This window comes from Tachysurus vachellii, chromosome 17, assembly GCF_030014155.1.
Source record: "Tachysurus vachellii isolate PV-2020 chromosome 17, HZAU_Pvac_v1, whole genome shotgun sequence".
Taxonomy (NCBI): domain Eukaryota; kingdom Metazoa; phylum Chordata; class Actinopteri; order Siluriformes; family Bagridae; genus Tachysurus; species Tachysurus vachellii.
Window position 1 is genome coordinate 12,871,156 of NC_083476.1, and position 24,058 is coordinate 12,895,213.

At 38.2% G+C, this 24,058-nt stretch overlaps 1 protein-coding gene across 2 annotated transcripts; it reads right to left on the bottom strand.

Annotated features, from left to right (window-relative positions):
• Positions 1-986: 986 nt before the first annotated feature.
• LOC132859782 (calcium/calmodulin-dependent protein kinase kinase 2) lies at positions 987-23,672 on the bottom strand. 2 transcript variants are annotated; one of them, XM_060890726.1, is made up of 17 exons: positions 23,517-23,672; positions 15,700-16,326; positions 15,386-15,433; positions 14,233-14,286; positions 13,635-13,686; positions 13,373-13,506; positions 13,235-13,271; positions 12,687-12,708; positions 12,139-12,227; positions 11,852-12,051; positions 11,468-11,521; positions 11,250-11,323; positions 9,621-9,708; positions 9,232-9,363; positions 8,674-8,774; positions 8,370-8,420; positions 987-6,376 (listed from the first exon to the last, which is right to left on the bottom strand). In XM_060890726.1, the coding sequence occupies exons 2-17, from the start codon at positions 16,267-16,269 to the stop codon at positions 6,304-6,306; spliced, it is 1,779 nt and encodes a 592-aa protein (XP_060746709.1). In that variant the 5' UTR covers positions 16,270-16,326; positions 23,517-23,672; the 3' UTR covers positions 987-6,303. The 2 variants fall into 2 exon arrangements, with proteins under 2 accessions (XP_060746709.1, XP_060746711.1); XM_060890728.1 differs by lacking the exon at positions 8,370-8,420 and having other exon boundaries at positions 23,517-23,671.
• Between the last annotated feature and the right edge of the window lie 386 nt (positions 23,673-24,058).

The window sequence follows — 24,058 nt, forward strand, 5'->3', positions numbered from 1 at the left end:
TGAAATATGGCAAAACTGGTGGCAAGTGGCATCTTGGCAGCTGCACGCTTGACTTTTCTCAGTTCATGGGCAGTTATTTTGCGCCTTGGTTTTTCCACACGCTTCTTGCGACCCTGTTGACTATTTTGAATGAAACGCTTGATTGTTCGATGATCACGCTTCAGAAGCTTGGCAATTTTAAGAGTGCTGCATCCCTCTGCAAGATATCTCACTATTTTTGACTTTTCGGAGCCTGTCAAGTCCTTCTTTTGACCCATTTTGCCAAAGGAAAGGAAGTTGCCTAATAATTTCTAGAGCTAAAGGAATCGGCTCTAGTGTGTTGTGCACTAAATGAGGATTCTTTCAGTTCACCAAAGCATCCCAAAATGTGTCCACATGAATCAGAACAAAGATAGATAAAAGTTGTGCTCTGAAATATACCTTAGTGTTGTGTGATTGTTAATTCACCACCACTTTATTAGTATTAATATTATTATTTATTGTTCACCTGCATATCATATGCAATTATCTAAACAACCAGTCATGTGGCAGAAACACAGTGCATACAATCATGCAGCTAAAGTTTTGAGTTCTGGTTAATATTCATATCAAACATTAGAATGGGGAATATCGTGACCTTGGCCAATTTTGGTGGTAATGACTGGCTAAAATGATTCATTTAGAAAATGCTGATCTCATTAAATTTACAAAACAAAACAGATTTTGTAGAATTTCCCTGTATGCTGTAGCTATATGCTATAAGTTATATATTACAATTTCCATTCTTTGGAGCTAAGAAGCCTGTTACAGCATGGCAATATAAAAGACTGTAAATCACAGTTTATAGTTTAAAGTTATATTTAATTATTGGTGACTTGAATACAGGTCTACATTTTTAACTTTTACAAACTGCACATTTAAACCATTATTATTTTTGGGCTACATTTACTCTACAGAAAACAGCCATTTAAACAGATAAAATAAAAAAAATAAAAAACAGATTAATGGCAATTTAATCAAATATTTATTCAGTTTATTCAAATATTGAACAGGATACAATATGTATAGAGTGTAAGTAATGAGATCACTGTGACTCGTGTTAAACATTCCAACATGCTCAGAAATGGTGTGTGCTGCTGCTGCTGCTGCTGATGATGATGATGATGATGATGGCATGCAGTTAAATCTATGTAAACACTTTTCACTACAGGCGCTAAACCCTACGTGTGTGTAAGTGATATGTCCTCTAGCCCTTCAGTCAAACCTGGGCACACACCATTGAGATAAAAAGCCTACGTATTTATACATCTACAAATATCTTACAGCATTGTCGCTTTTAAACTGTAGCTCTAATCATGCCGATTTCAGTTCATCCTGTACCAGCTTCAGTCATAAGGTGTGTAGGACAAAACACACCTGAGAAAGTACCTTTCTGCATAAAATATGGTACATGTTGAAAATAATTATAATTTTTGGCAAGTTAATATGATATCAATGGCAAACAATACAACAAAATTCAGTTTTGTTTTGAAGTGTCATTTAATCTACCTTTGTTTTTAACAGCTCAGGGCCGTATTCAGAGTTCATGTGCACGTAGTGAGTATTTGATACCAAAAATCTAAACATAGTTATTCAGTCCAATAGTTTTGACAAGGAAACAGAGGAGAGTCTCAGTTATATGAGATTCTGACCTTTGACTTAAGGCTCAACGAGAAGCAGTATTTAATCCAGTGTTACTGTCTGATGGTGTGATATAACAACAACAAATACACTCAAAGAGACTAAAGACAAAAAGACATTTGAGTCCAATATTAAATACATAACTATGTGACTGTGCACAAAAAAAAAGATTATTGAATAGAGAGATGCAACTTAATCTAAGACACTGCTTTTTGATTAAACATATAAATGGATAAACTTTTGAATTTGGCATTTCAGTACTTGGTGTACCCAAGTTCCCAATATCAGCTTATTCTTTAAATCAGCAGGACATTTTAAATAAAGTCATTTTTTAAATAAATAAATAAATAAAAAGCAAATTAATCAAATGTGCTAAATTTATTTTAAGAGCTGATGAATAATGAGAGTGAAAGTCATATTTTTGAATTAATCAAAAATTAAAACTCCTATTAGATGTTTGTGTCAAACTTTGCATTCTTCTGTTTCATATTTATTATCATATTAGTCCTTTTTTCTCTTTTATATCACACTATACCACATTTGACAGCAAAGAAAACTTTCGATCCCTGATTTTTTTTTCTCTGGTTTAAAGGCAAGTGCTTGTGTTTAAAGGCAGTTGTCTAGATGCTATGGGGAAAATCCCTGTCTCAGACACTTCCACTGGAAAGTAAATTAGTGTAGACACATAAACTATATGCAGGGGATTTTAATGTTTTTAATTGGAAGCCCAGAAAACCAACTTAAATGCCTACATAACTAAACTAAATATGTGCACAAATTTCTCTTCTTTACTTTCAACAGAAACCTTTGGACTTAAGTCACCAATTCTGACTACGGGCCAGAGAAGATATTCTGGTGTGTTTTTCCAAACCTATCATATAGTACAGTCAAATTTAGTAAAAAAAAAAAAACGTAACTTGATATACGTTCCGAATCAAACAGAAACAAGTTCTGTTAGTGCATATTGGAGCTCTTTTTTAATATAAAACCAAGAAGTTCTAGCTTATGCTGTGTTCTATTGTATTTGGAACATGCAAAAATGCTTCTTAAATACTTGGCAAACACCAGTTTACTATAGAAATCTGTAGTACACTAATAGTACTTTTCCACCAGACAGCACCATACAATGATACAAATCCAGATATTTCCATAACCTGCTTTAATTTCTATACCAGTGAAAGTGGGTGGCATTTAACAGCATTCGGGAGACACCTTAAAAACCCAGCTTTGCATCGTTGGGATCGAACTCTTAACCATCTGATCAGTAGTCCAACATTTTAACAGCTGTCAAGTGTGTCTCTGGAGCGTAGACGGGAAGGGTGTGTGTTTGAGGTATGTGTAATATAACAATATGTGTGTGCGTCTGTCAGCTGCCACTAATTACATGACATGACATGTTTAAGTGGCAGTAAATGACTCAATCACGAGAGGGTGCCAATACAAAACACAGACTATTGAGTGCAAACTTTGTCTAATTAAACTGTGGTTGAATATGTTGTCATGTTGTATAATCATATACATTGATTTAGAAGCTATTTGGGATTCAACACTTGAAGATGGTCTAAAGAAGTCTTCAGCTGGCCAGACAGTTACTACTCTACTACTGAATATCACTGGGCTGTAATATCTGTAAGAGAAGCCACTCTAGTCAGAGACCAATTCTGACACCGGTGTGTTTGGCCCATCAGTTATCAGCACTGTTAGTTCCGCCCAAAGATATTTAGTCGACAGAATAAGAGATTATTTACTGAGACCAGCTGCACTGTCTGGTGGAAAAGCAAGTAATGTTTGTACATCAGAATTGTAGTCCTTTATGAGACCTTGTAAATATCAGTTAATATACACTTTAATAGAACCTTTCCTCCTGATATCCAACATGAGCACAACTAACACAGCTACATGTGCATAGTAATAGTGATAAAAACCACACAATATCCTGCACCAAGATCTCAGTCAACATGCAAGAAGCGAAATGCAGAAAACTCGACATACTCATGCTTAAACATGATCCCTCCTCACCATGGAAGCACAAAACTATTTAACATCAAGGTGTGTGCGTGTATGCATGTGTGTGTGTGTGTGCAGCATAAAGGAATTTCAATGGCAGAAAAACAGCAGCCACAAATACAATGATATACAGCTAAAGAAGAGCAAAAGCAGAGAACACACACACACTCACTCACCCACACACACTACTGTTCTAAACTACAGCAGCTCAAGCGTAAATGATCCTACTTTATCTATATAGTATCAAAAAGTTACAATGATGAAATGTAAGGCATACATTTATGTCCAAAAGGTTCAATCAAGTCATGCATAGATTGTAAAAGTTACTGTATTTCTCTAAAAAATGATGCAATCTATATGTCTATTATTAAAATGTTCATGACTAATACACTTTCAACATGACCATGTCTTTTTTTTTTTTTAAAGATGCACCAGTTTGTAATATTTTGGTAAAAGATCAGTTTATCATAAAAAGGAGGTTTGCATCATTTGCAAATACTGAACATACCTAAATTACCCTAAAAAAAACAAGGAACCAAATCCAATGTACAGCACATCAACCCTATTACTGTAAAAGTAAACAGAATGTTTGGTGTTGGACTTTTGGTGTTTTCCAATGCAGTTATAAGGCTAATGTAGCTTTCAATTAATCAAAGCTTCTAGCCACCATTTGGCATCGTGGATGTCTAAGTCACCTCTAGGGCACGTTACTAAACGCCATTTGTATGTTCCATATTAAATGTAATAGAAATATATCTATTGGCTTAAACTTAAGAGGTCCTGAAAATTGCCAAACCTCTGGACAATGCTGCACTCATAGCATTGTTAGCTTGGTATACAGCATACGTGTCTTGTCTTGACTACATTTTGGGTGAAGGAACATTGTGGACATTTTATAAACTTGCTAAAATTCCCTTAAATACCTTCCCCATTAAAAAAAAGTCTCCTGATTTGACCTTATCCATTAGTTAGTGTGTTTACATTTATCACACACACACGTGCACGCGCACACACAGATCAAGACAGAGGTTTAACCTTTAACCATTAAGGACTTTCTAGAGAGAAATACTGAGACTTGAGCCACACAATAACTGAAATATTTTCGCAAAACAAATAAAGTAAACGACAACAGGCTGAAGTAATTACTAACATAATTAACAATGCAAACTGGCTTTTTAATTTACGTAAGCAGGTGGGTGCTGGATTTATCACCTGGGCTGTGTCTCAAATCACAGACTTACATAATGTGATAGTAAGATTGAGGATATCATAAACTCCACATACATGTACATTTACAGCATTTAGAAGACACTCTTATCCAGAGTGACTTACATTTTTATTTCAGTTTATACACCCGAGCAATTGAGGGTTAAGGGGGGACCTGTAGTGGCAACTTGGTGGACCTGGCATTCGAACCACTGACCTTCCGATCAGTAGTCGAACACCTTAAGCACTGAGCTACCACATCCCACATACACAAACTCTGTGGGACCTTAACACAACATCCAATGGTACGCTGTTCCTTATTTGTGGGGGTGTCAATAGTAGTATTTTACATACAAATCGACCAAAATAAAGTGTGAAAATAGTGTTTCCGTACGTTCGATATAAAAGTCATCAGTCGTCTTGGGCATAAGGTCATTTATGTCAAGAGAGCCAATATTTATGTTCATTGACTTGTATGCAATTTGAGACACAACCTTAGGAGCATTATTAATAGTTTGACAGAATAACAGAGGAGGAGATCAAGAGATGAGATTTTTAGGTTTGTTCAGTGTTCAACCTATAATATAAAACATGCAATTCAAAAAAATATTGAACACCGTTTTAACTTTAAAGCTTTAATTAAGCTTTATCTGATACGGCAGTGACTTCTATTGCTTGACAGTCCAAAGGTAATGTGTTATGGGGTTTTTTTGCAACAAGAACCTTAATCTATTTTACATTCTAGTTCTTTGATAAAGGATCTAAAAATAAATCCATTCTATATCTATTTAATATCAAACCCTGATAGTGATCTGATCACGGGCTGTTTCTCGATCTGCCTTTTCGATTGACTTTTTTTTCTTTTGATGTCCCGAAAAGCGGTTTAAATACCTGAAAGTGTTCCTGATCCTACAAACATGGAGGACCCTTCAGTCACAAACTGGATCATTTCACTGTGAGCAAAATCTACATGCTGATTTTATTAAATGGGTTACATTGATCTGAACCTCCTGTGGTAGCTTTAAGCTAAATGGAAGCTATTTTCCAAGTATTTAAAGTTTTTTTGCACTTCCTGTGTTGAGAATCAGCCAATTACGTTTGAGCCTCCTCCGCCACGTGCTTTAAGAAGTCCATATTGTAAAAGTGCAAGCACAGCCTCTGTATTGGACAGGAGGTAAAACAAACACACACAGTCTCTCTCTCACACACACAGACGCACGCACGCACAAATGTAAGGAAGAGTGTGTCCTGAGATGACACACATACACACAGCGCATGCTGCTGTAAAACTGTACAAATGCATGCATGTTGTAGGGGAAACGCTCCACACGCCATCTTCTGCACGATGGCACTCGGGAACCATTCCAAACCCCCCCTCATCCACTTCCCGGGGGCATGAGACACTAAGCCCTTTCAGTCAGACATGAAGCATCAGGAAAGCACTTCATCCTCGCCTACGAAGGGCAAGTCCACACTGCGTGCACCGTCTCCACTCTCTTGTTTCCTAGGAAACACACAAGCACAGTGTGTATTAAAATAAATGCGCACTACAAGCTGAAAACAAAAACATCATCAGTCAGATCAGAGGCGCGATAAGATTGAAATCCCAGAAAACACAACATAAGATTCAGAATGTCACAATGCAACAACGTCTGCATAAAAAAAACAGCATAATGAAGTGATAAACATCTGATCAGTCCGCACATCAGGTGGGAGCTCAATATTTAGTGATATTGTTGCAATGGCATTATTGAAAAAGAGCACTGATTGACTGCCCTCTGTCTCAATAGTAGTTTTAAGTTGCTAGGTTAACTTTCACTGGCTAGATTAGTGTTCTCTCCCTAGGTCAGCTTTAACCCTCTAGCTTTCACTTGGCAAAGGATGAGAGATTTCAGCCATTTGATTGGAGAACGTCAAGCTTCTAAATGCCTTACCCAAGTTTAGCTCCGCCCACATTGCACTAAGAGGGTTGAAATTGTGCTGAAATTCACGTAGACATTAAAAAGTCATAAAGTATTCACACTATTTTCGTCACAGATTTTCCTTCCCTGCGACTTTAAATTCTCCTCAATAACAAGCTCCCATCAATATTATATAATCTGGCTTTTTGTGGTTTTTTCCATTACAATTAACAAATATTCGTCTCACTCAGAGTCTAACATGAGATGTACTAGTGATGTATCTCGGGTTTACTACATCCAGTCAAAAGGTTCATGAAGTTGAATCTGCACATGCGTCAGTGTAACAATAACTGTAACTGATAGTCCTGGATTTTTCCTCCTTTCCCACAAAGGCCATTGGTTTCTTGTATTTAAGGTTATGGTGGTTTGTGCTCTTGCTTATCAGTATCACACTGATATCAGAGCTCCACAATCCTCTGTAATTTCTCCAAAAGCAAATTCTATGTCATGACTAGGAGTAAAAAGGTACCACCTGCCCTGGGGTACTCAACAATGTTAAAGCATACTGCTGTGGACTGTGTGTAGTAATTGACACTGAAATTGTGGTTTGCTAGTAACGTAGTGGCTATTTACTGCAATTTCAGCTTCAGTAGTTCTGGGACAGAACATTCTGGTGTCATGCCTGAGCCTCTGATCTGCCATGACATAACATGCAAAATACAAACTCCTTACAGCATTTGTCAGATGGACTTTATAGTGTTTACTGCAGGTCACATGATCTCAGTGGATGGGAATAAAGAGGAAGACATCATTATAAATGCTTTAGAAATTACACACGACCGTCCCGAGTCATGCTTCATGTGCGTGCTCATTCTCATGCCTACCTGTCTCAACAAGGTGTGGCTGTTATTTTACATCAGCCATCAGCCATTTGCATACTTTGTATTATGACATCACTGCTCACCTTTCTTATTGTTATTAAACTTGATATAATGCTTATCAAATTATGCTATATAATGGTTACAGAATTTAGCTGGATGCAGATGAACGTTAGCTAAAAGTGATTTGTTAGCTTGACGCCAATATTGCTAAGCTACAACATTGCTTATTTAAAGCTGTATGTCAATGCACAGGGGTGAAAGCTCAGTCTAGCAGTGATGTCATGTGATCATATTTGGGAATGACTGATAATATGTAACTTGAGCAACAATTGCATAGAGCTTGGAAGGTGACAGAATAATGTACGTGAATTGTATATATTTGAATTGCATACACATCAAACAATATTAAACAAAATTTCCTTTTTCTGTTGTGTATTTAATAAAGGTATGTTTTGTTACAAATCATATTTTTATTGGAAAATCTTAGCAAGTTTAGAGCAAAAAACATTGTTCAGAACAAAGAATGTAGTGTAATGAATACACAGACAAAAATGGATTTAAAGTTGATGTGTATAGAATTAAAATATACAATATTCAAATATTCTATTAAGATAATTGTGCCAGCTTTCAAACTCCTTACAACAGAAGCCTTTCATTCAGCAACATCAGGACAAGGGGAAAAGGAGAAGTGTCCGGCAAACCAGCAGTCCTTTACCTTTGGTTACCGTGAATGTAGCAGTATCGTAAATTCCCTGCTCTCCCTTTTCTAGAGGGCAGGACAGAGGGAAGCACCACAGTCACAATCTACACTCTATACTTAAACACAACACAATCTATATGCAGGGATGGGTGATATGGTGAAAATATAATATCACACTATTTCTGGACTGAATTATTTCAAAAGCAGCACAGAATGCATGCATAATGTGAAAACCCCAGAGAAGATTCCCATGGTAGAAATGTTCAGGTGTAATATGGGTGTTTAAATTCTGTTCCTGTACAGTATGTGAAAGGCTTACATTAGGCTGTGTCCCTGTGTGGTGGGGCTGCGGTCCTCCTTGCGGCTCCAGTCGAAAGGATTCCCGAATGATCGTTTACGCAGCATGGTGCGCACCAAGATCTAAAAACAAGGTCACGTGATCACAAACGCAGACTTATCACATGTAACATATGGCATCATCATTCATACTGTTTAGTTGACCAAAGACCACTCACATGATAATGATCGCTAGTGTTAACCCACCCCTAAAGTGTTAATTTTATGTTAATGTTGAATTAACAATAGTGCACCAGTGCAATGCAAGAGCTATGTGGCAGAACCTGTCCAAAAATCTTAAAAACACCCTTTATATTTTTTTATGCCAGACTATTCTTTTACCAGGCTCCTGAAATACATGAATTATTACACATATTAGACATAACACCTGCTTACCGACACACATCACACATTCACACAATAATCTAATGTACAGAGCTAGGGTGGGACAGGAAGTAGTAATAAAGTAAATGATTTGTGTATATGACAGCATCCCATTCTAAAAAAATGTGTGTGTGTGTGTGTGTGTGTGTTTTCTCACCACTGTTGCCAGACTAGGGATATGTTTCACTGAGTTCTCCACCTCCTCCTCTGTCACCTCGATCAGACTGCAGCAGTTGTCATCCTCGGGAGGAAGAGGCTCTGCCCCATGCCGTGTCACCCAAGGGTGAACCTGATTAAACACACACACACACACACACACACATACACACACACACACAAACTTTGGACTATTTTTGAATGATACCCTCTTTATGCCAAAACTAGAATATGTGGCTCTGTTTTCCAGAAATGAAACCTCTGAAAGATGAACACAGAGAGATTTCACAGAGGGATAAATAAAATGAATGCATCTATGTTTTAATTGTGCCACTGTGGATGTCAGAAGCAGCATTTTAATGTGTAGCGTGCCGGTCCATTGATACTAACCTTAATCTGTGGCACGGTTATTCGGTTTTCAGGATTTTTATCCAGCATCTTAAAAAGGAGGTCCTTTAAATCATCAGACACGTCGGCACTGTGATGGACACACAAGAACACATGATAGGTTAAAGAACAGAACATCCATGTCAGATACTGTGACTTTGCCCAGCAGGAGCACTGGGGACACTGGTAGGTGTGTTGTTGTTATGGTCATGTGATCATGTCTTGTATGAGTTCACCTGTTTCCCATTACTCCTAATGAGGCTTGTTATTTATATCCCTCCTCATGTGTCGATTGTTTGTCGAGTCACTGTTCACAACGTGCGCTATGTTTACCGTTGTGTGCTGTTGCGTTTAGGTTTTGTTTCCATGTTTTATGTAATCTTGTCTTCAAATTTAGTTATGCCCTGTAGTTTCTAAGTGTTCTTCTTTTGGTTTATATCACGTTAGGTCAATTAAGTCATCTGTTATGCTTTCGTCTAATAAACCGTGGTTTGTCTTTATCCCTGCATTTGGGTCTAAATTTATTCCACACCGCTGGCTACATAACAATGTACAGCAGTGTCTGAAAATGATCAATCAACCAGTTAAGGTTTAAACACTATAACAATAAAACACTAACAAATATATCAATAATGTCACTGACTCAAAATAGAAAAACAAACAATTTAACAATAACAATAACAATCTAGCAACTCTGTAACAATTACAATAACAATATAAAACTGTGTCAAAAACATTAAAACTGTAACAAAACACAAACACAGTAACAATATAACAAAAAAGCAATATAACAAAAGAACTAAAAGTCAATTATTTATATATTCATTCCTGCTATTTTTTATTTCATTTTCAGCAATTAGCAGACAGTGTCATGTGTTTTCCACGGTGAGAAACCATGTGATCTTCCTTTGCTTTCCACTGTAGTGCTGTTTCCATTCCTGTCCTTTGACTGGATTGTTATCTGAATGTCTTGACCTGTTGTGTGTTAGTCAATAATTTTATATCTCTATATACCATGTTATTATTGTTTACACTGGAAAGAATTCTTGGATTTACCCCCATAAAGTGTATGGTGAGTTTTAGGACTTGTGGGACTTGCCTCTAGTCACTGCAATTTAAATGCATCATTCTTTACCGCCAAAGAAATTTTCAGATTCCTTGCTATTGTTTAAAGATAAGTTTAAAGTTTGAAGACAAGTTTAATGTTTAAGGTGAAGAAATCAAAAAGAATAATGTCTGTACACCTGCCTGTTTTTATACCATGGCTGAACTTGCTTCTGCGTAGCTACCACATCTGTGTTATAGGAGTCTAAATTAAATTACATAAGTTCTAAATTGAAATCTTTACACTGTAACCATGACAACAATTAGAAATAAACAGGTAAGGTTGGATATTTACCCTTGGCAACTACACTATTAATATAAAAAAGGAACCTCGGTTACAAAGTGTTAAAAAAAGTAATGAACATCACACCATAGCTACAATCACCACGAAAACATTGTCTGGTGTCAGGAATTCGTTAAGACTGTTACTTATACAGGACGGTATTTAAGTATTAGAGTTTGTGTGTGTGTATGTGTGTGTGTGTGTGTGTGTGTGTGTGTGTAAAAAATAAAGAGATGGTCACTCACTGCTCAGGAAGCTCCACAGGCTGAGTTTTGATCTTCTGGTGCAGACTGAGTATGCGCTCGTCCATGAAAGGACACTGCAGGACACACACTTTATCAGACCTCACACACAGACACTACGCAGTTCACAACATCACACTGCTTTGAATGTCAGTGACATCACTGTGTGTGTGTGTGTGTGTGAGTGTGTGTGTGTGTGTGAGCAGTGATATCAGTCTCACCACACCAAAGACGAAGCAGTACAGCGTGACCCCCATGGCCCAAACATCCAGAGCCTATAAACAAACACATGGTAAAATTCATGTCCATCATTATCATCCTCCTTGTTTATGAGTTTTGAGATCACTAAAGATGCACTGAATGTTTTAACACTGAATATATTTACAGGAAAACAATAAACAAAAGATATCTGTTTTAGGTTCTGCAGGTTGTACTTTTGTTAAAATTAACGTTAACAGAACAACGGTCTCACTAAAGATTTTAAATATTAAATTCCCAAATTTTTTCTTTTTATTTGGCAGCATGAGTAAATTGTAATAGGTAATGAATGATAAGAGATGATATCTAGCACTAAGGTGTCTAAGCTGAGATGTTCTTTCTCTGACCTTGCCCGAGAAGTTTTTGCGCGTCTCGGAGAGTGTTTCTGGAGCGAGGAATGCCGGTGTTCCCACTGTGCTGGTCAGAAGGGCGTCGGCTCCCTCAAACTGGTTGCTGACTCCAAAGTCAGCGATTTTAATGTGTCCATCTTCACCGACCAATAGGTTTGACGGCTTAATATCACGGTGAATGATCTTCTGATAGTGTACTGCAGAGAAGAAAAGAAAGCATCATCATTTCTCTCAGAATCTCACCGTGAGTCACATGCTGAGATGGTTCAGGTTCATGAACTCACAGTATTCAATTCCCCTGAGAAGGTCTTGGAAATAGAAGCGAGCCTGCTCCTCATTCAGGGCTTTATCAGTGGGGACCTCCATCACAGCACTGGACACAAACACCAAATCAAAACTTCACAAATGTGGGACACCATTTATGAAGAACCCATCAACAAGTAATCAACAAAAAAATAAATTATTTAATTCCTCATTTATTTAATGGCCATTTATTGACTTTATTTTACTTTACTTTTATGTCATAGTAAGATTATAAGTCCACGAAACTTGAGAGAATGTTTCTGGGTCTGGGTCTTCTTTGGTTCACCATAGATTCACCATAATGCATTGCAGCCTTATCCTCTTAATGCTCACTTTTAAGTTGAAAATGATGAATTTTGTAGATTAGATCTGAAAGTCTATTCTGTTTCATTTCTATCTAATAAAAATCACCCCTAAATAAATGATCATAGCACAGTTGTATAAAAAAATGATCACATTCTAAAATTTTAGATGCTGTATATGAAATGAATTGAATAAGTGCATTCAAACATACTGAAATGGGACTCACCCTCGCTTGACCAGTTCAAATACTGTAAAAAGAATAAAAAATCAAGCTCAGTATTGAGTTTATTATCTCTATGGAAAGCAGTGGGAAGCAGAAAGAATGTCAAATATCCCAACATTAATATGACTCCAGTGTGCTGTGTTCTGATTGGCAGAGAGCAAATAAGCCAAGTTTATTTAAAAACCTGGCCTTAAAATATTGTTTAAAGAAAGTAATGAGAATCATCATCATCAACATCTAAAAATACACATAAGATGAATTTTTAGATATTCCAAGTCATCCGTGTCACTTGGCGGCATTTGTGGGCATGACCTGAATGTGTTTGGTGCTTGGTGTCTGCACATCAAACAGTAAACGTTCAAGGTTCTACTTGCAGGTAAGGAACGTCTGTCATTAAATCAGCCTGGGATGTTTTTACACTCAAAAGTGTGTTTTATTACAACATACACCTTTTACTTGGTGTTTTTACATTTTGTACATTATGACATCACAGTTACATCACTGAAAATTTACCTAAGGTTAATAACCACAGACTGTATGTCATTACTTACCCATGTACAGATGGTCCTCACTTGGGTCATCCAGCACCTACACACACACACACACACACACACACACAGCAGGGTCAGTACCACACAGTGTCCTCTACCGTTTGTCTAGAGAAAACAGGCCCCTGCATACTCACACACCTCCACCAGCTTGACCACATTAGGATGGTCAAGTTTCTTGAGAATGGCTATCTCCTGGTACACCCGCTCCAGAGGGCCTTTGGGCTGAGGTGGGCCCTCAGGATCAGAGCGTGCCCCTCGAGGAGGAGGTCTTCCTGTATGAGCAGAAATGTGTATCTGAGATTCAAATTACACACTGCACAGGTGAAAACACACACACACATACACATGCCTATGCATTCACCCCACAGAGCAGCCCATCTGCCATATGGCACACACTTACGTGGGAAACCAGCCTGCCGCATCAAACGCTTCTTGGACAGGACCTTCATCGCCTGTTGGGACACAGACACGGGGAAACGGACAAGACAATCAGAACAAGGACTCCCACTCAACAATATCCTGTTCATTCAGCATGGATACTCTCCAGTGCAAGTGATAGCACATCCCATTTCAAAATGGTGAAACCAGTTCATTATTACACATCATGCGTGTTCGGATGATAACACTGTAATAAATTCCTGGGTTTTTCTATCCTCAGGTAGTAAGTATAATCTCTGAATTGCTTATATTGTAATATTACAAAATATTACAAAAATATTATTTTTCTGACAACAAAAAAGTCACAAATCTACCTGCTTTCAGGTCATTTTAACCAATGTCCTATTTACATAAGCAAAGTTCGAAGGGCTTGATAGTCATTTTCTATACCTTTCAGGCATAAACAATTAGAAGATAACACAACATCCAGTAAGAAAAAAAGGTCTAATATTCTAAACCGTTTAATTATTATTCGTGGAGACAGACATTCAACAGAGGTGTGTAGAAACAGATGTTAGGAGCCCTTAGGAGACACATGTGGACGTGTGTGTAGGACTCACGTAGTAGGTGTTGTCGTCTTCATTGTAGGCCAGTTTGACAACTCCATAAGACCCCTCGTTTCAAAAAAAAGTAAAAAAAAATTGTGAGTAACAGCAAACCCATCACACATTTACAGTACATAGTTTAACATTTGTTATGGGTTTTTTTCTGGAATATTTTGAGAGCAGACACAATTGTATTTCAACAAATAACAATACTCAGAACACATTATAATATTTTTAGAAAGAGCTTTCCCTCACAGCTCCAAAATGGGGATTAAAAGAAAAGGAGAAGTAATTGCATGTATATTATAGAAAGAAAAATAATAACAATTAAGTAAATAAGAAGTCCAGAATTCTCTCTATCTCTCTCGTGCTCTCTCTCTCTCTCTCTCTCTCTCTCTCTCTCTCTCACACACACACACACACACACACACACACACAGCAGGTCCAGTTGGTGGAGCAGATTGGGGGTCCAGCAGGAGCTCCAGAATTCAGACACAGAGAAGAAGAGACAGCAGGAATCTCTCTCTCTCTCTCTCTCTCTCTCTCTCTCTCTCTAACACACACACACACACACACACACACACACAGCTCCTCTCAGGATCACAGAAGTGAACTAAATGAAAACCTGCTTGGTTTTTATAAACTAAAAATAGAGTTTGCAGCAAATTATTGTTGACTCCCTGAACCCACGTTCTCTAAATCACATTCTCTCAAAATATAATCTCTACCCAAGAGCTGCTAGAACACACTCTAGAATTTCCATTTGTCATACAAAATAAACAATAAATTCATCACATACTGTATTGCTTTTCTGGAGCACAGTGAGGCAGTTTTTTACATGATTAAAAATAATACAAACAGTATACTTGTGCTAAGAACATGAAGTAAAGCATTATTTTTATTTTCTGCAAATTTTGTGTACATTTTGGGAAATAAAAAAATGGACTATTGCGTTATGTAAACCTGTCATTACACTTTTTACCACTGGAGTGTATTTGTAATGTAATTTAGGAGTTAGTGGCAGTTCTGAATGTACAGATGATGTCTCACAGGATGAAATAAAAGAAGAAACCAAAAAAACAAAAAAAAAAACAATCACATTAGGGGCAGGAAACAAATAATTAAGAATAATGATTAAGGATTAAGAATCAAATAATAATGAAATTACCTTTCCAATCTCGTCTTTCAGCTTGTACTGGTTCAGCTGCACGCAGTCCTTGCAGAATAAAAGAGAACATTTAAAGGAAAAAAACACTAGGAATTTAATCTGGAAAAGTGTACAGTGGTTTACATGGGCTTTTGAAAATGTTTGAAGATTCTATCTGTGTGTGTGTGTGTTTGTGTGTATGTGTGTGTGTCTGTGTGTGTGTGTGTCTGTGTGTGTTTGTGTATCTGTGATAAAGGTGAAAACGTATTTTTTGTGACACTAAATAATATTTGCTTATATTTGATATCTTAGCCAATCTCAGGACTTGGACCTACCTGCAGATCAGTGATGGAAACTCGGTGCGACTCAACTGTGGGTCGACGAGGTAAGCGAGGGGACGAGTGGGGTGAGGTGATTGGCGAGTAGGGCAGTGACGGGTAGATATAGCGACCGTTAAGGCCAGGTGAGCCGCAGGGAGAGGAGAGGGTGTGTGAGCGCTCCTGCAGTGACAGCTTCCTGTCAGAGAGGTTCAGCCTGCCACGGTGTTCCTGTGGGAAGAGAGCCTCAGGTCGGCTAGCTGTATGTAATAAAAGGTCACAGGATGGCGCGTGGAAGGGAGGAGGGGGAGCTGAGGCCAGCTCAGGTGTCTCTGAGCTATCCATCTCTTCTGGCTCCTCCTCGTCAACATCACCCATCCTGTCCCCACTAGGTTCATACTCCGTCACCACAATGAGGGACTCCATGTTAGCGATACAGGGGTTCAGGGGAGGGGCTGAGAGTGTGGCACACCCACGCAGCAGGTCCGGAAGCGTCTGATCAGGTGACTGGGCTGCAGGAGTGGATGGAGCATAGCAGAGAGGAGCAGTCGCTTCAGCAGAAGTCCAGGAGGAGACACAGGGAAACATGGTGTCCTTCCTTAAAGCCTCCCAACCTTCCCTCCATCAGGAGCACAGCAAGACTTTCTGTGAAGGAACCAAAAAAGATGCAAAGTTCTGAAATACAAAATGTCCCATACAGGCTGTCTCTTCTCCTCAGGAACTAGAACACCTGCTTCCTAATGGACTTTCTTTCCATCTTAAAAATAGGACAGAATAAACATTTTGTTGCAGCAGTTACCTGAAGGCAGAATGCTGATCTAAAATAAAGCATTGAACCTCATATATTTATTCAGTAAAACTGTGTGGAAATGGTTTTGTAGGCTAAACCATTCTAAAGAAGTGTCAGGAAAATTGTAAAGTGCAGTGTGTGTATGGAAGATCTCATTTGCCTACAAAACTCCATAAAAACTGAAAGCACAAGGCAGAAGTTTAGGCATTTAACTCTGCAGTAAAAATGATTATTTAGAAGTATACCAGCACATGATGAGGCTAAATCTAGAAACAAATTACAGAGCAGTGATTTAGGCATGATTAAAGTCAGAAAGGGAAATTGTTTGCCATTAAAATGAAGAAAATAAGATCCCCACTGTACCCCAGAGATCATGGTGACCAAACACTTCAGACACTGCAGACATAACAGCCGGATACTTATCTTACTTATAAAAGAACAGGCGTGTACTTGGTATGTTTTGGTAAGTGGTACGTGATAAAGTAACATCTACCCCTAACTTTAACAAGTACTCCGAATTAAGCACGTCACACGAACCCAGCCATCCACGTGATGTCAAAGAAAACGTGACTCATTACACTGTTGAGCCTATGACTCTGTCTCCAATTCACAATTTCTCCTTTCATTAAAGGACACGTTTGGTAGCCGCTAACCACTGCTCACCGGAAACACTGTGGCACAGGCCATGCTATTTTGGAGATGCTCTGATACAGTGGTCTAGCCATCACACATCACAATTTGGCCCTTGTCAAAGTCACTCAGATCCTTACACGATGGTTTTAATGTTAGAACTCATCAGTTTGTGTGACAGAATAAACTGAATACACTGACTAATAGACTGTGACCTTGTATATATTTGATAACTGTTGCAGCAGATCGTGCTGATTGAGGTCAGTACAGAGAAGAAAGCGGAGACGTGACACGATCAACGGTGTCGAGCAAGAAAAGGTTGTTTCGAGACCATTTGACTGATGTTAGAATAATTCTAACTAAATGTTTATTTTAAGCAATGCTAAGTTCTAAAATCCATTACAACAGCGTTAATGTGTGCAACGTCCAATCTCTGTGTCTTCTTCTCGATTTAGCTCCTTTCAGCCGTATCAGCCGTCTTGGCAGGCAGGTTCTCTGTTGGAGTGAAAGATGGAGATATTCAGTGGATGTGTGGGAGTGGTGTGGAATAAAATCAGGTACAATAAGAGACATTCATCACTCTGGAGGGTTCAGAAAGGAGAGCGCGTGTGGGCAGGACCACCTCCTCCTCCATGCAGCCTCATTTCTCTTCTACAGAGATCCGGTCATCCTTCTGCTTTCCATCGCTCCTGTTCTCTTTCTCCTAATCATCTCTTTTATCGCTATTGTACATATTTTTAAAATAAAAATACATTTATTTATGGATATATTTACTAGGATAAGACATTAATGAATAGCTGAAGCAAGGTTAGAATGTTCAACGTTCGCAGGCTGTCTTAGACGTTCATTCATTTATTAATTACACTTCAGGACTGTCCGTTCTGATTGGTCAGAAGGTGTTGTGTAAATTTCAATAACAGCAGCTCTGACTGTAGTCAAGCTGCCAATTACAGGTTTATATTATATTAATGCACTCATTCGAATGTGTTGTTTCTATAGTAACAACTTATTCACAGGAACATGTATATAACAAGGTTCTGCAACAGCATCTTTCCCCAAGCTGTCGGAGTACTGAACACCCTGGTGACGCTCATCATCTTGCTCCCACCTACTTAAATTGTGGACTATAGACATTAATGGTCACTCAATGGACACTTAACACACACCCGCACTTGGCCACTTTTACTGTGCAACTGTATAATAACTATATACATTTTAATAGTAAAAGGTGATTATGTAATAAATTGTATTTATTTATTGTAACCCAAATTCATCAAATGAGCCCTTCAGTGATTATTTTCTTCATGGAACGCTTCATCATGTTCTTCAATACAATGAGCTCATGTTTGGTCTGGATGAAGAAGTCTAAACAAAAACCAGGTAAAATGTTCACCAAGAGTGTGTTTTTTTTGTCAGGTGTATTTGAAACTGACTGACAGATTAAACGATCTGCAGTTAAAGATGACTGCTGTCAGGCTTATTGTGTTTGTATCACAGCAGGAAAGTAGGAAATGAAAAAAATGTAAACAACAACATATGGTGATGAATAGCTAAATGACTTGGCAGCCCTAATGGTGGGTGTTTTATGTAGACCAGCTGTCAATAATCATGTGGCTTGAAAACAGGGTTACTTTAGAGCAGACGTATTCTAACTGCATGAGGGTCGCTTTCGTTTGTTAAGAACTTGCGTGCCACAAAATATATGGATAAAAATAACAGTCTCGATTCATCCTATATATCCAGGACTAATAAAATAGATTTAACAATTCTTTGCAGGTCTCTTTAATCTTTTCTGACCGTTTTTTTTTTTTCATTTCAAAGGAACTGCGCTACATCTTTCAGACATCACCAGTCAAAAGTGACTAGAGTGGAGCTGGAGAAAGGGGCGGAGCTTTCACAGAGCGTCAGTTCATATGAGCGAGTTCAAAATACAGTGATGCCTCGAGATACGAGTTTAATTCGTTCCGTGACTTTGCTTGTATCTCAAATTGCTCGTATCTCAAAATAATTTTCCCCGTTTAAATGAATTGAAATCCCATTAATCCGTTCCAGCTCGCAAAATTCCACTCCAGTTGTTTTGTGTTTTGAATATGAAAAATGTACAGTAGCTGTATTTATAAATGACAAATATTGTATAAAAACATACAGTAATAAAAGAGAATGTTAAAAAAATAAACTGGTTTTACTTTACGGAAGATGCGCACGAAGGTTGAGGGAGGAGTAAACAGGAGTTTTGTCTCGTACGTACACTTTCGCTTTCGTTCACTTACTCACTACTGTACACTCTTAATGCTACTTTATACTTAAATGGAACTTAACTAAACCTCACTAAAATTAACGAACTTAAATCAAGCATCGCGTCAGTTCTGGCAGGCCACGTCGTCAAGCCTGCATCAGCTGTTAATCAGCTGTCCACAACGCGCACCAATCCGGTTACGACATCCATATTACCGACCATTTAAATTCCCATTCATAGAGCCGCTCTAGCGCTTCGCTGCTGCTGCGATCTAAACTCCCTCCTCCAACCCCGACTCCACCGAGCCGGAACCCGTGTTCCTTGTACCAGTTTTCGTCATAAATCTCCACATATTTTTCTCTCTCTCTCTAATTATTTAATTATTTATTTATCCATTCATTCATTTATTACTTTCCAAAAACGCGTAAGCGAGCATATCTAATACTATGCATGATTAGTGGTTCTGTTATACGGGGGTTTATTCTATTGTCGCTGCTTTCTCCGCTCTGTCCACGCATGCGCACGGACGGGCGAGTGGATTCTTGCCCAGAACAGAACCATACCGTCAACACTAACTGTATGCGTATCATCTAATAAATTCTCTTTTGACAAAGTGGTCTTGACTGAACTGAAATTCTCTTAACTTAACTGAACTAATTGCTACAATTTCTGTTTTCTTTACATTAATTTTGCTTAATTTTCTTCATCGCTTTTCTCTTCACTTGTTTTTGCCTTTTTTGTCACTCTTTCCTCACTAACATTTGCCGGTCGTTTTAATAAAAACCTGTCCGGTCAGCATATCGGATGCGGTGTAGTCGCACAAGTTAAATTTTTTTAATGGATCCGAAAATTACGGATCGGCAGATGGTCGGCACCTCACGCAGCGCCTTTGCGACTCTCCATAGGAAATTAATGACTTCCTGTTTATTGGCCGTCGTTTGTCGTATGCAGTGGAAATGCGGCTTTAACCGAGTGAGACGCGGGAAGCTGAGGCGGGGGAAACAGAGCACACGTGGTTGGTTGGGATCTTTGTTTCGGCGGCAGCAGCTCGGATGCTCGTATCTCAAAAAATTTGCTCGTATATCAAGACAAAAATTTGGTCGAATCACAGCTCGTATAGCCGCCTTCACACTGCACACGACAAACGGACACGACTGTCGGATTTCGCTCCCTAGTCACAGTCGCACATAATGTGCAATATGATCGTGCAGACATTAACATGGGAGAGAAGCGTGATTCTCGCGGTCTCCGAACACCCGTTACTTTATGATCCAACTCTTGAATCATACAGTGATGCTTACAGGAAAAATGAAGCATGGAAGCGTGTTGCCGAGATTGTCGGTCTTTCAGGTGTGTTGTATTTGCAAAATGTGCTAAATGTTTGCAAACTTAATTAGCCTGTATTCTCCCTCCATTTATCATGGTGAATGAAGTTAAGGGGTACAAACAATCAATGCAATCCAGAAAGACCGCAAATAATTTTTGAGGAAACATGGGAACAACGTTAAAAACAATACAATATAAATATTAATCATTTATTACTTTTTTATCAATAACAATGTATTTAAAACAAAAAGATTGTTTTTGATAAAGTTTAAAAATGACTAAAGTTTGTATTAATACTTTTTAATAATTCTTATCACCTCGCGCACCCGAACCTGATTGGACAACATTGGAATACATCACATCCGGTCGGCATATCGGATGCGGTGTAGTCGCACAAGTTCAATTTTTTTAACGGATCCAAAAATTACGGATCCGCAGATGGTCGGCACCTCATGCAGCGACCTTGCGACTCTCCATAGGAAATGAATGACTTCCGGTTTATCGGCGGTCGTTTGTCGTGTGCAGTGTGAAGGCGGCTTATCTCAAAAAATTCGTATGTCAGAGCACTCGTATCTCGAGGCATCACTGTACCTGTGCAAATGACGATTGATTCATCTGATTCATTCATTCAATTTTTATAATGAAAGAAGAAAGAACTCTTTTGGAAAATAGATGCCAGAAGGTACGCCATTTTAATAAAGATAGCTTTTGTCTGAATGTTTATTGAATTTTTTTTTTTTAACATGTTGAAAGCATGAAAGCAAAGTCCAATCCAATCCACTTGTACACTGATACACAATTATACAGACTTTAAAAGGCTTGAAATTAAAATGACTTCTAATGTTTATCATTTTCAAATACATTAGAAGTACAAGTATTTTTGTACAAGTCTGTTTTTTTTTGTTGTTGTTGTTTTTTCTACATCCTCAGACGTTAGAGTACCTGAATTTCTTTAAAAAATAAAACAGAAAGAAAAGTTCCTGTAGTAAAACCGCACCTATTTTAGTATCTATTAAACCACAGCAGAGTTGAAAAGGGAAAAAAGGAAAGAAGATTGGGAAGAAGTTTCTGACATTCCTGAGAAACACAGTGAGATTAGACAACCAGAGACCTCTCACTGGCTCTCACTGAGACGGAACAGTCGCGTTCCTATAACGTTCCTCGCCTTCTGTTTCAAACAAAACTACGTTTCGATTTTCATCACAGCTTCACAGCTTCATCAGCCCTGCTGCATGCTGGGAACAGGCAGAAACATTTTTCTTTACTGAGAATAAATTGGACAAAATAAACCAAGTCAGATTCCAAATAAAACATAACCATGGTGTTACATTACACAGTACATCTGCACAGATAAGAAGAGATTTCGATGTGAACAGATCCCAAAGCACAGGGTTAGAGCTGTCATGATGGGAAAGAGGAGAATAAGGAGACTAGTGAAATGCAGAGATGTGTCTGAGATGTTGCAGAACCACAGGAGCTCTGGTTTGCTGAGTTATTTTAATCTGAAGGAGGTTTCGCATTGCTGCACGACCTACTTTTATCTCTGATAGATTACAACACTATGCACATCCTATACATATCCGACACATACCATATACACAAATGCAAACATTTTGTATGATTTTTATCTAAAAATCTTAATAAATCTTTATCTAGTTTTAGAAATTAGACGATCTGATTACATTTCAGGTGCCATTTATACAGAAGGAATATTTTAAAGGGTTCACAAACTTTCTAATAGTACCGTACATGCCCTGTACATATCCTACACATACCACATATAATGTTTATATAGAGTCTTTGGTCAATTTATTAGGAACACCAGCACACATAACTTCATGCACTTTTACAATCATGTAGAAGCAGTTGCAACACAAAAACTCATGAAGACACAAGTCTAAAATGTCAGTTAATGTTCACATCGAATATCAGAATGGCATGTTGGTTGATCTCCTAATGATCTCCTGAGATATTCACACACAACAGTCTCTAGAGTTCACTTGTTTAAGGGGAAACCTGGACTGGACTAGAGTGTTTCTTAAACACATCCTATACGTACTGTATACATTTCTCATTTACCAAATAAATATCTGGTTATTTCCATTTTATAGATCCTCAATGTGAACAAACTAGAGTTGTGAATCATCTCTAGAGACACTCCATCACTTCTGATAGACAAATGATATGCAAATACACCATCATGTCATTTAAACCACATCAAATTACGTTCTCTAATACTGGTCTTCACACCAACACACCGACACGTTACACACTAAATCTTGACATCTAAAGACAATCAGGTCTAATTGGTGTGAAATTGACTTTAAACCGCTGATTAACAGACGTGACAATTCTGTGTTGATGTTTAGGTAACGCAGCACAACGCCCCTAAAAAACCTAGCTAGCAAAACATCTGGATAAACTTAAATTTAACATAACACAAGCCTTTAAAGTGTATAAACGGATCACACTAGAACGGCAGACGGATAAAATAACACTCGAGTGAGTACAAACGGACAAGGTTTTCTGTAAAGACTTCGGGAAGTAGGAAGCGTTAGCTAGCTAGCTAACATCCTGATAAAGATTATACAGAGCTAGTATAATCTAGTATTCAGAAAACAAACAAATACACATTCGGATCACTGACATATAGGAAATATAATAATGTTTGCCGACATGTTTTTCGTTTTAGATCAGCACTGTTTCTGCTAAACAGACTAGCAATTAGGTGTGTTATAAAACAGATGTTGGGGAAAATCCACCTTGTTTAGCTAACAGGATAGTCTTTTTTTTTTGTTTGTTTTTTTTTACAAATAATCACAAATAATCTGATATTCACACGTTTGTTCTTACCCCGTTTGGTCAAAAATGTCCTCTTACAGCCTTCGAAAAGCAAGGAACTGCCCTTGCATGTGATACACGGTATGATGTGCATGCAGAGAGGATGAGACGAAAGCAGCAGCATCCCCCGCTCAGCCCACCAATTCCCCGCTGTTAAACCTCACAATACTGCGAGGAAAAGTGAACACACCACGGCCTCGTCCCAATACTGTCATCTGATGCGCCCTCGTTTAAATCCCCTCATGGAGGTACTCCAAAGGGGAAATTTGTATTTTTGGCTCTATATTTTTCTCCTGTATTGTATGATATTTCTGGCAGTAAAGATACAGATCTTTAGACTGGTCTCAGGTCACATGCAGGGAATGTATTAACCATTTATTTAGTTTAAAAACAAAACCTTCCTGGTGAACATCTACTCCAACAAACCAGTTCAGTTTTGCCCTGAAGCAATTCTAATTATTTTCCCTCTGTTCGGCTACTATTAACTTTATTTAGTCTAGTCATATACATGGTGTAACACTAGACAGGTTTGGGTGTCTGAGTCAATATGGGGG

What these genes read in the sequence shown, in the direction of transcription:
- LOC132859782 (XM_060890726.1), bottom strand. Translation starts at nt 16,269, where the DNA reads ATGTTTCCCTGTGTCTCCTCCTGGACTTCTGCTGAAGCGACTGCTCCT. An exon ending in ATGTGGTCAAGCTGGTGGAG is followed by an intron (nt 13,272 to 13,372) that starts GTGTGTGAGTAT and finishes GTGTGTGTGTAG; the next exon opens with GTGCTGGATGACCCAAGTGA. An exon ending in CCTGTGGAGCTTCCTGAGCA is followed by an intron (nt 9,709 to 11,249) that starts GTGAGTGACCAT and finishes TGTCCATCACAG; the next exon opens with TGCCGACGTGTCTGATGATT.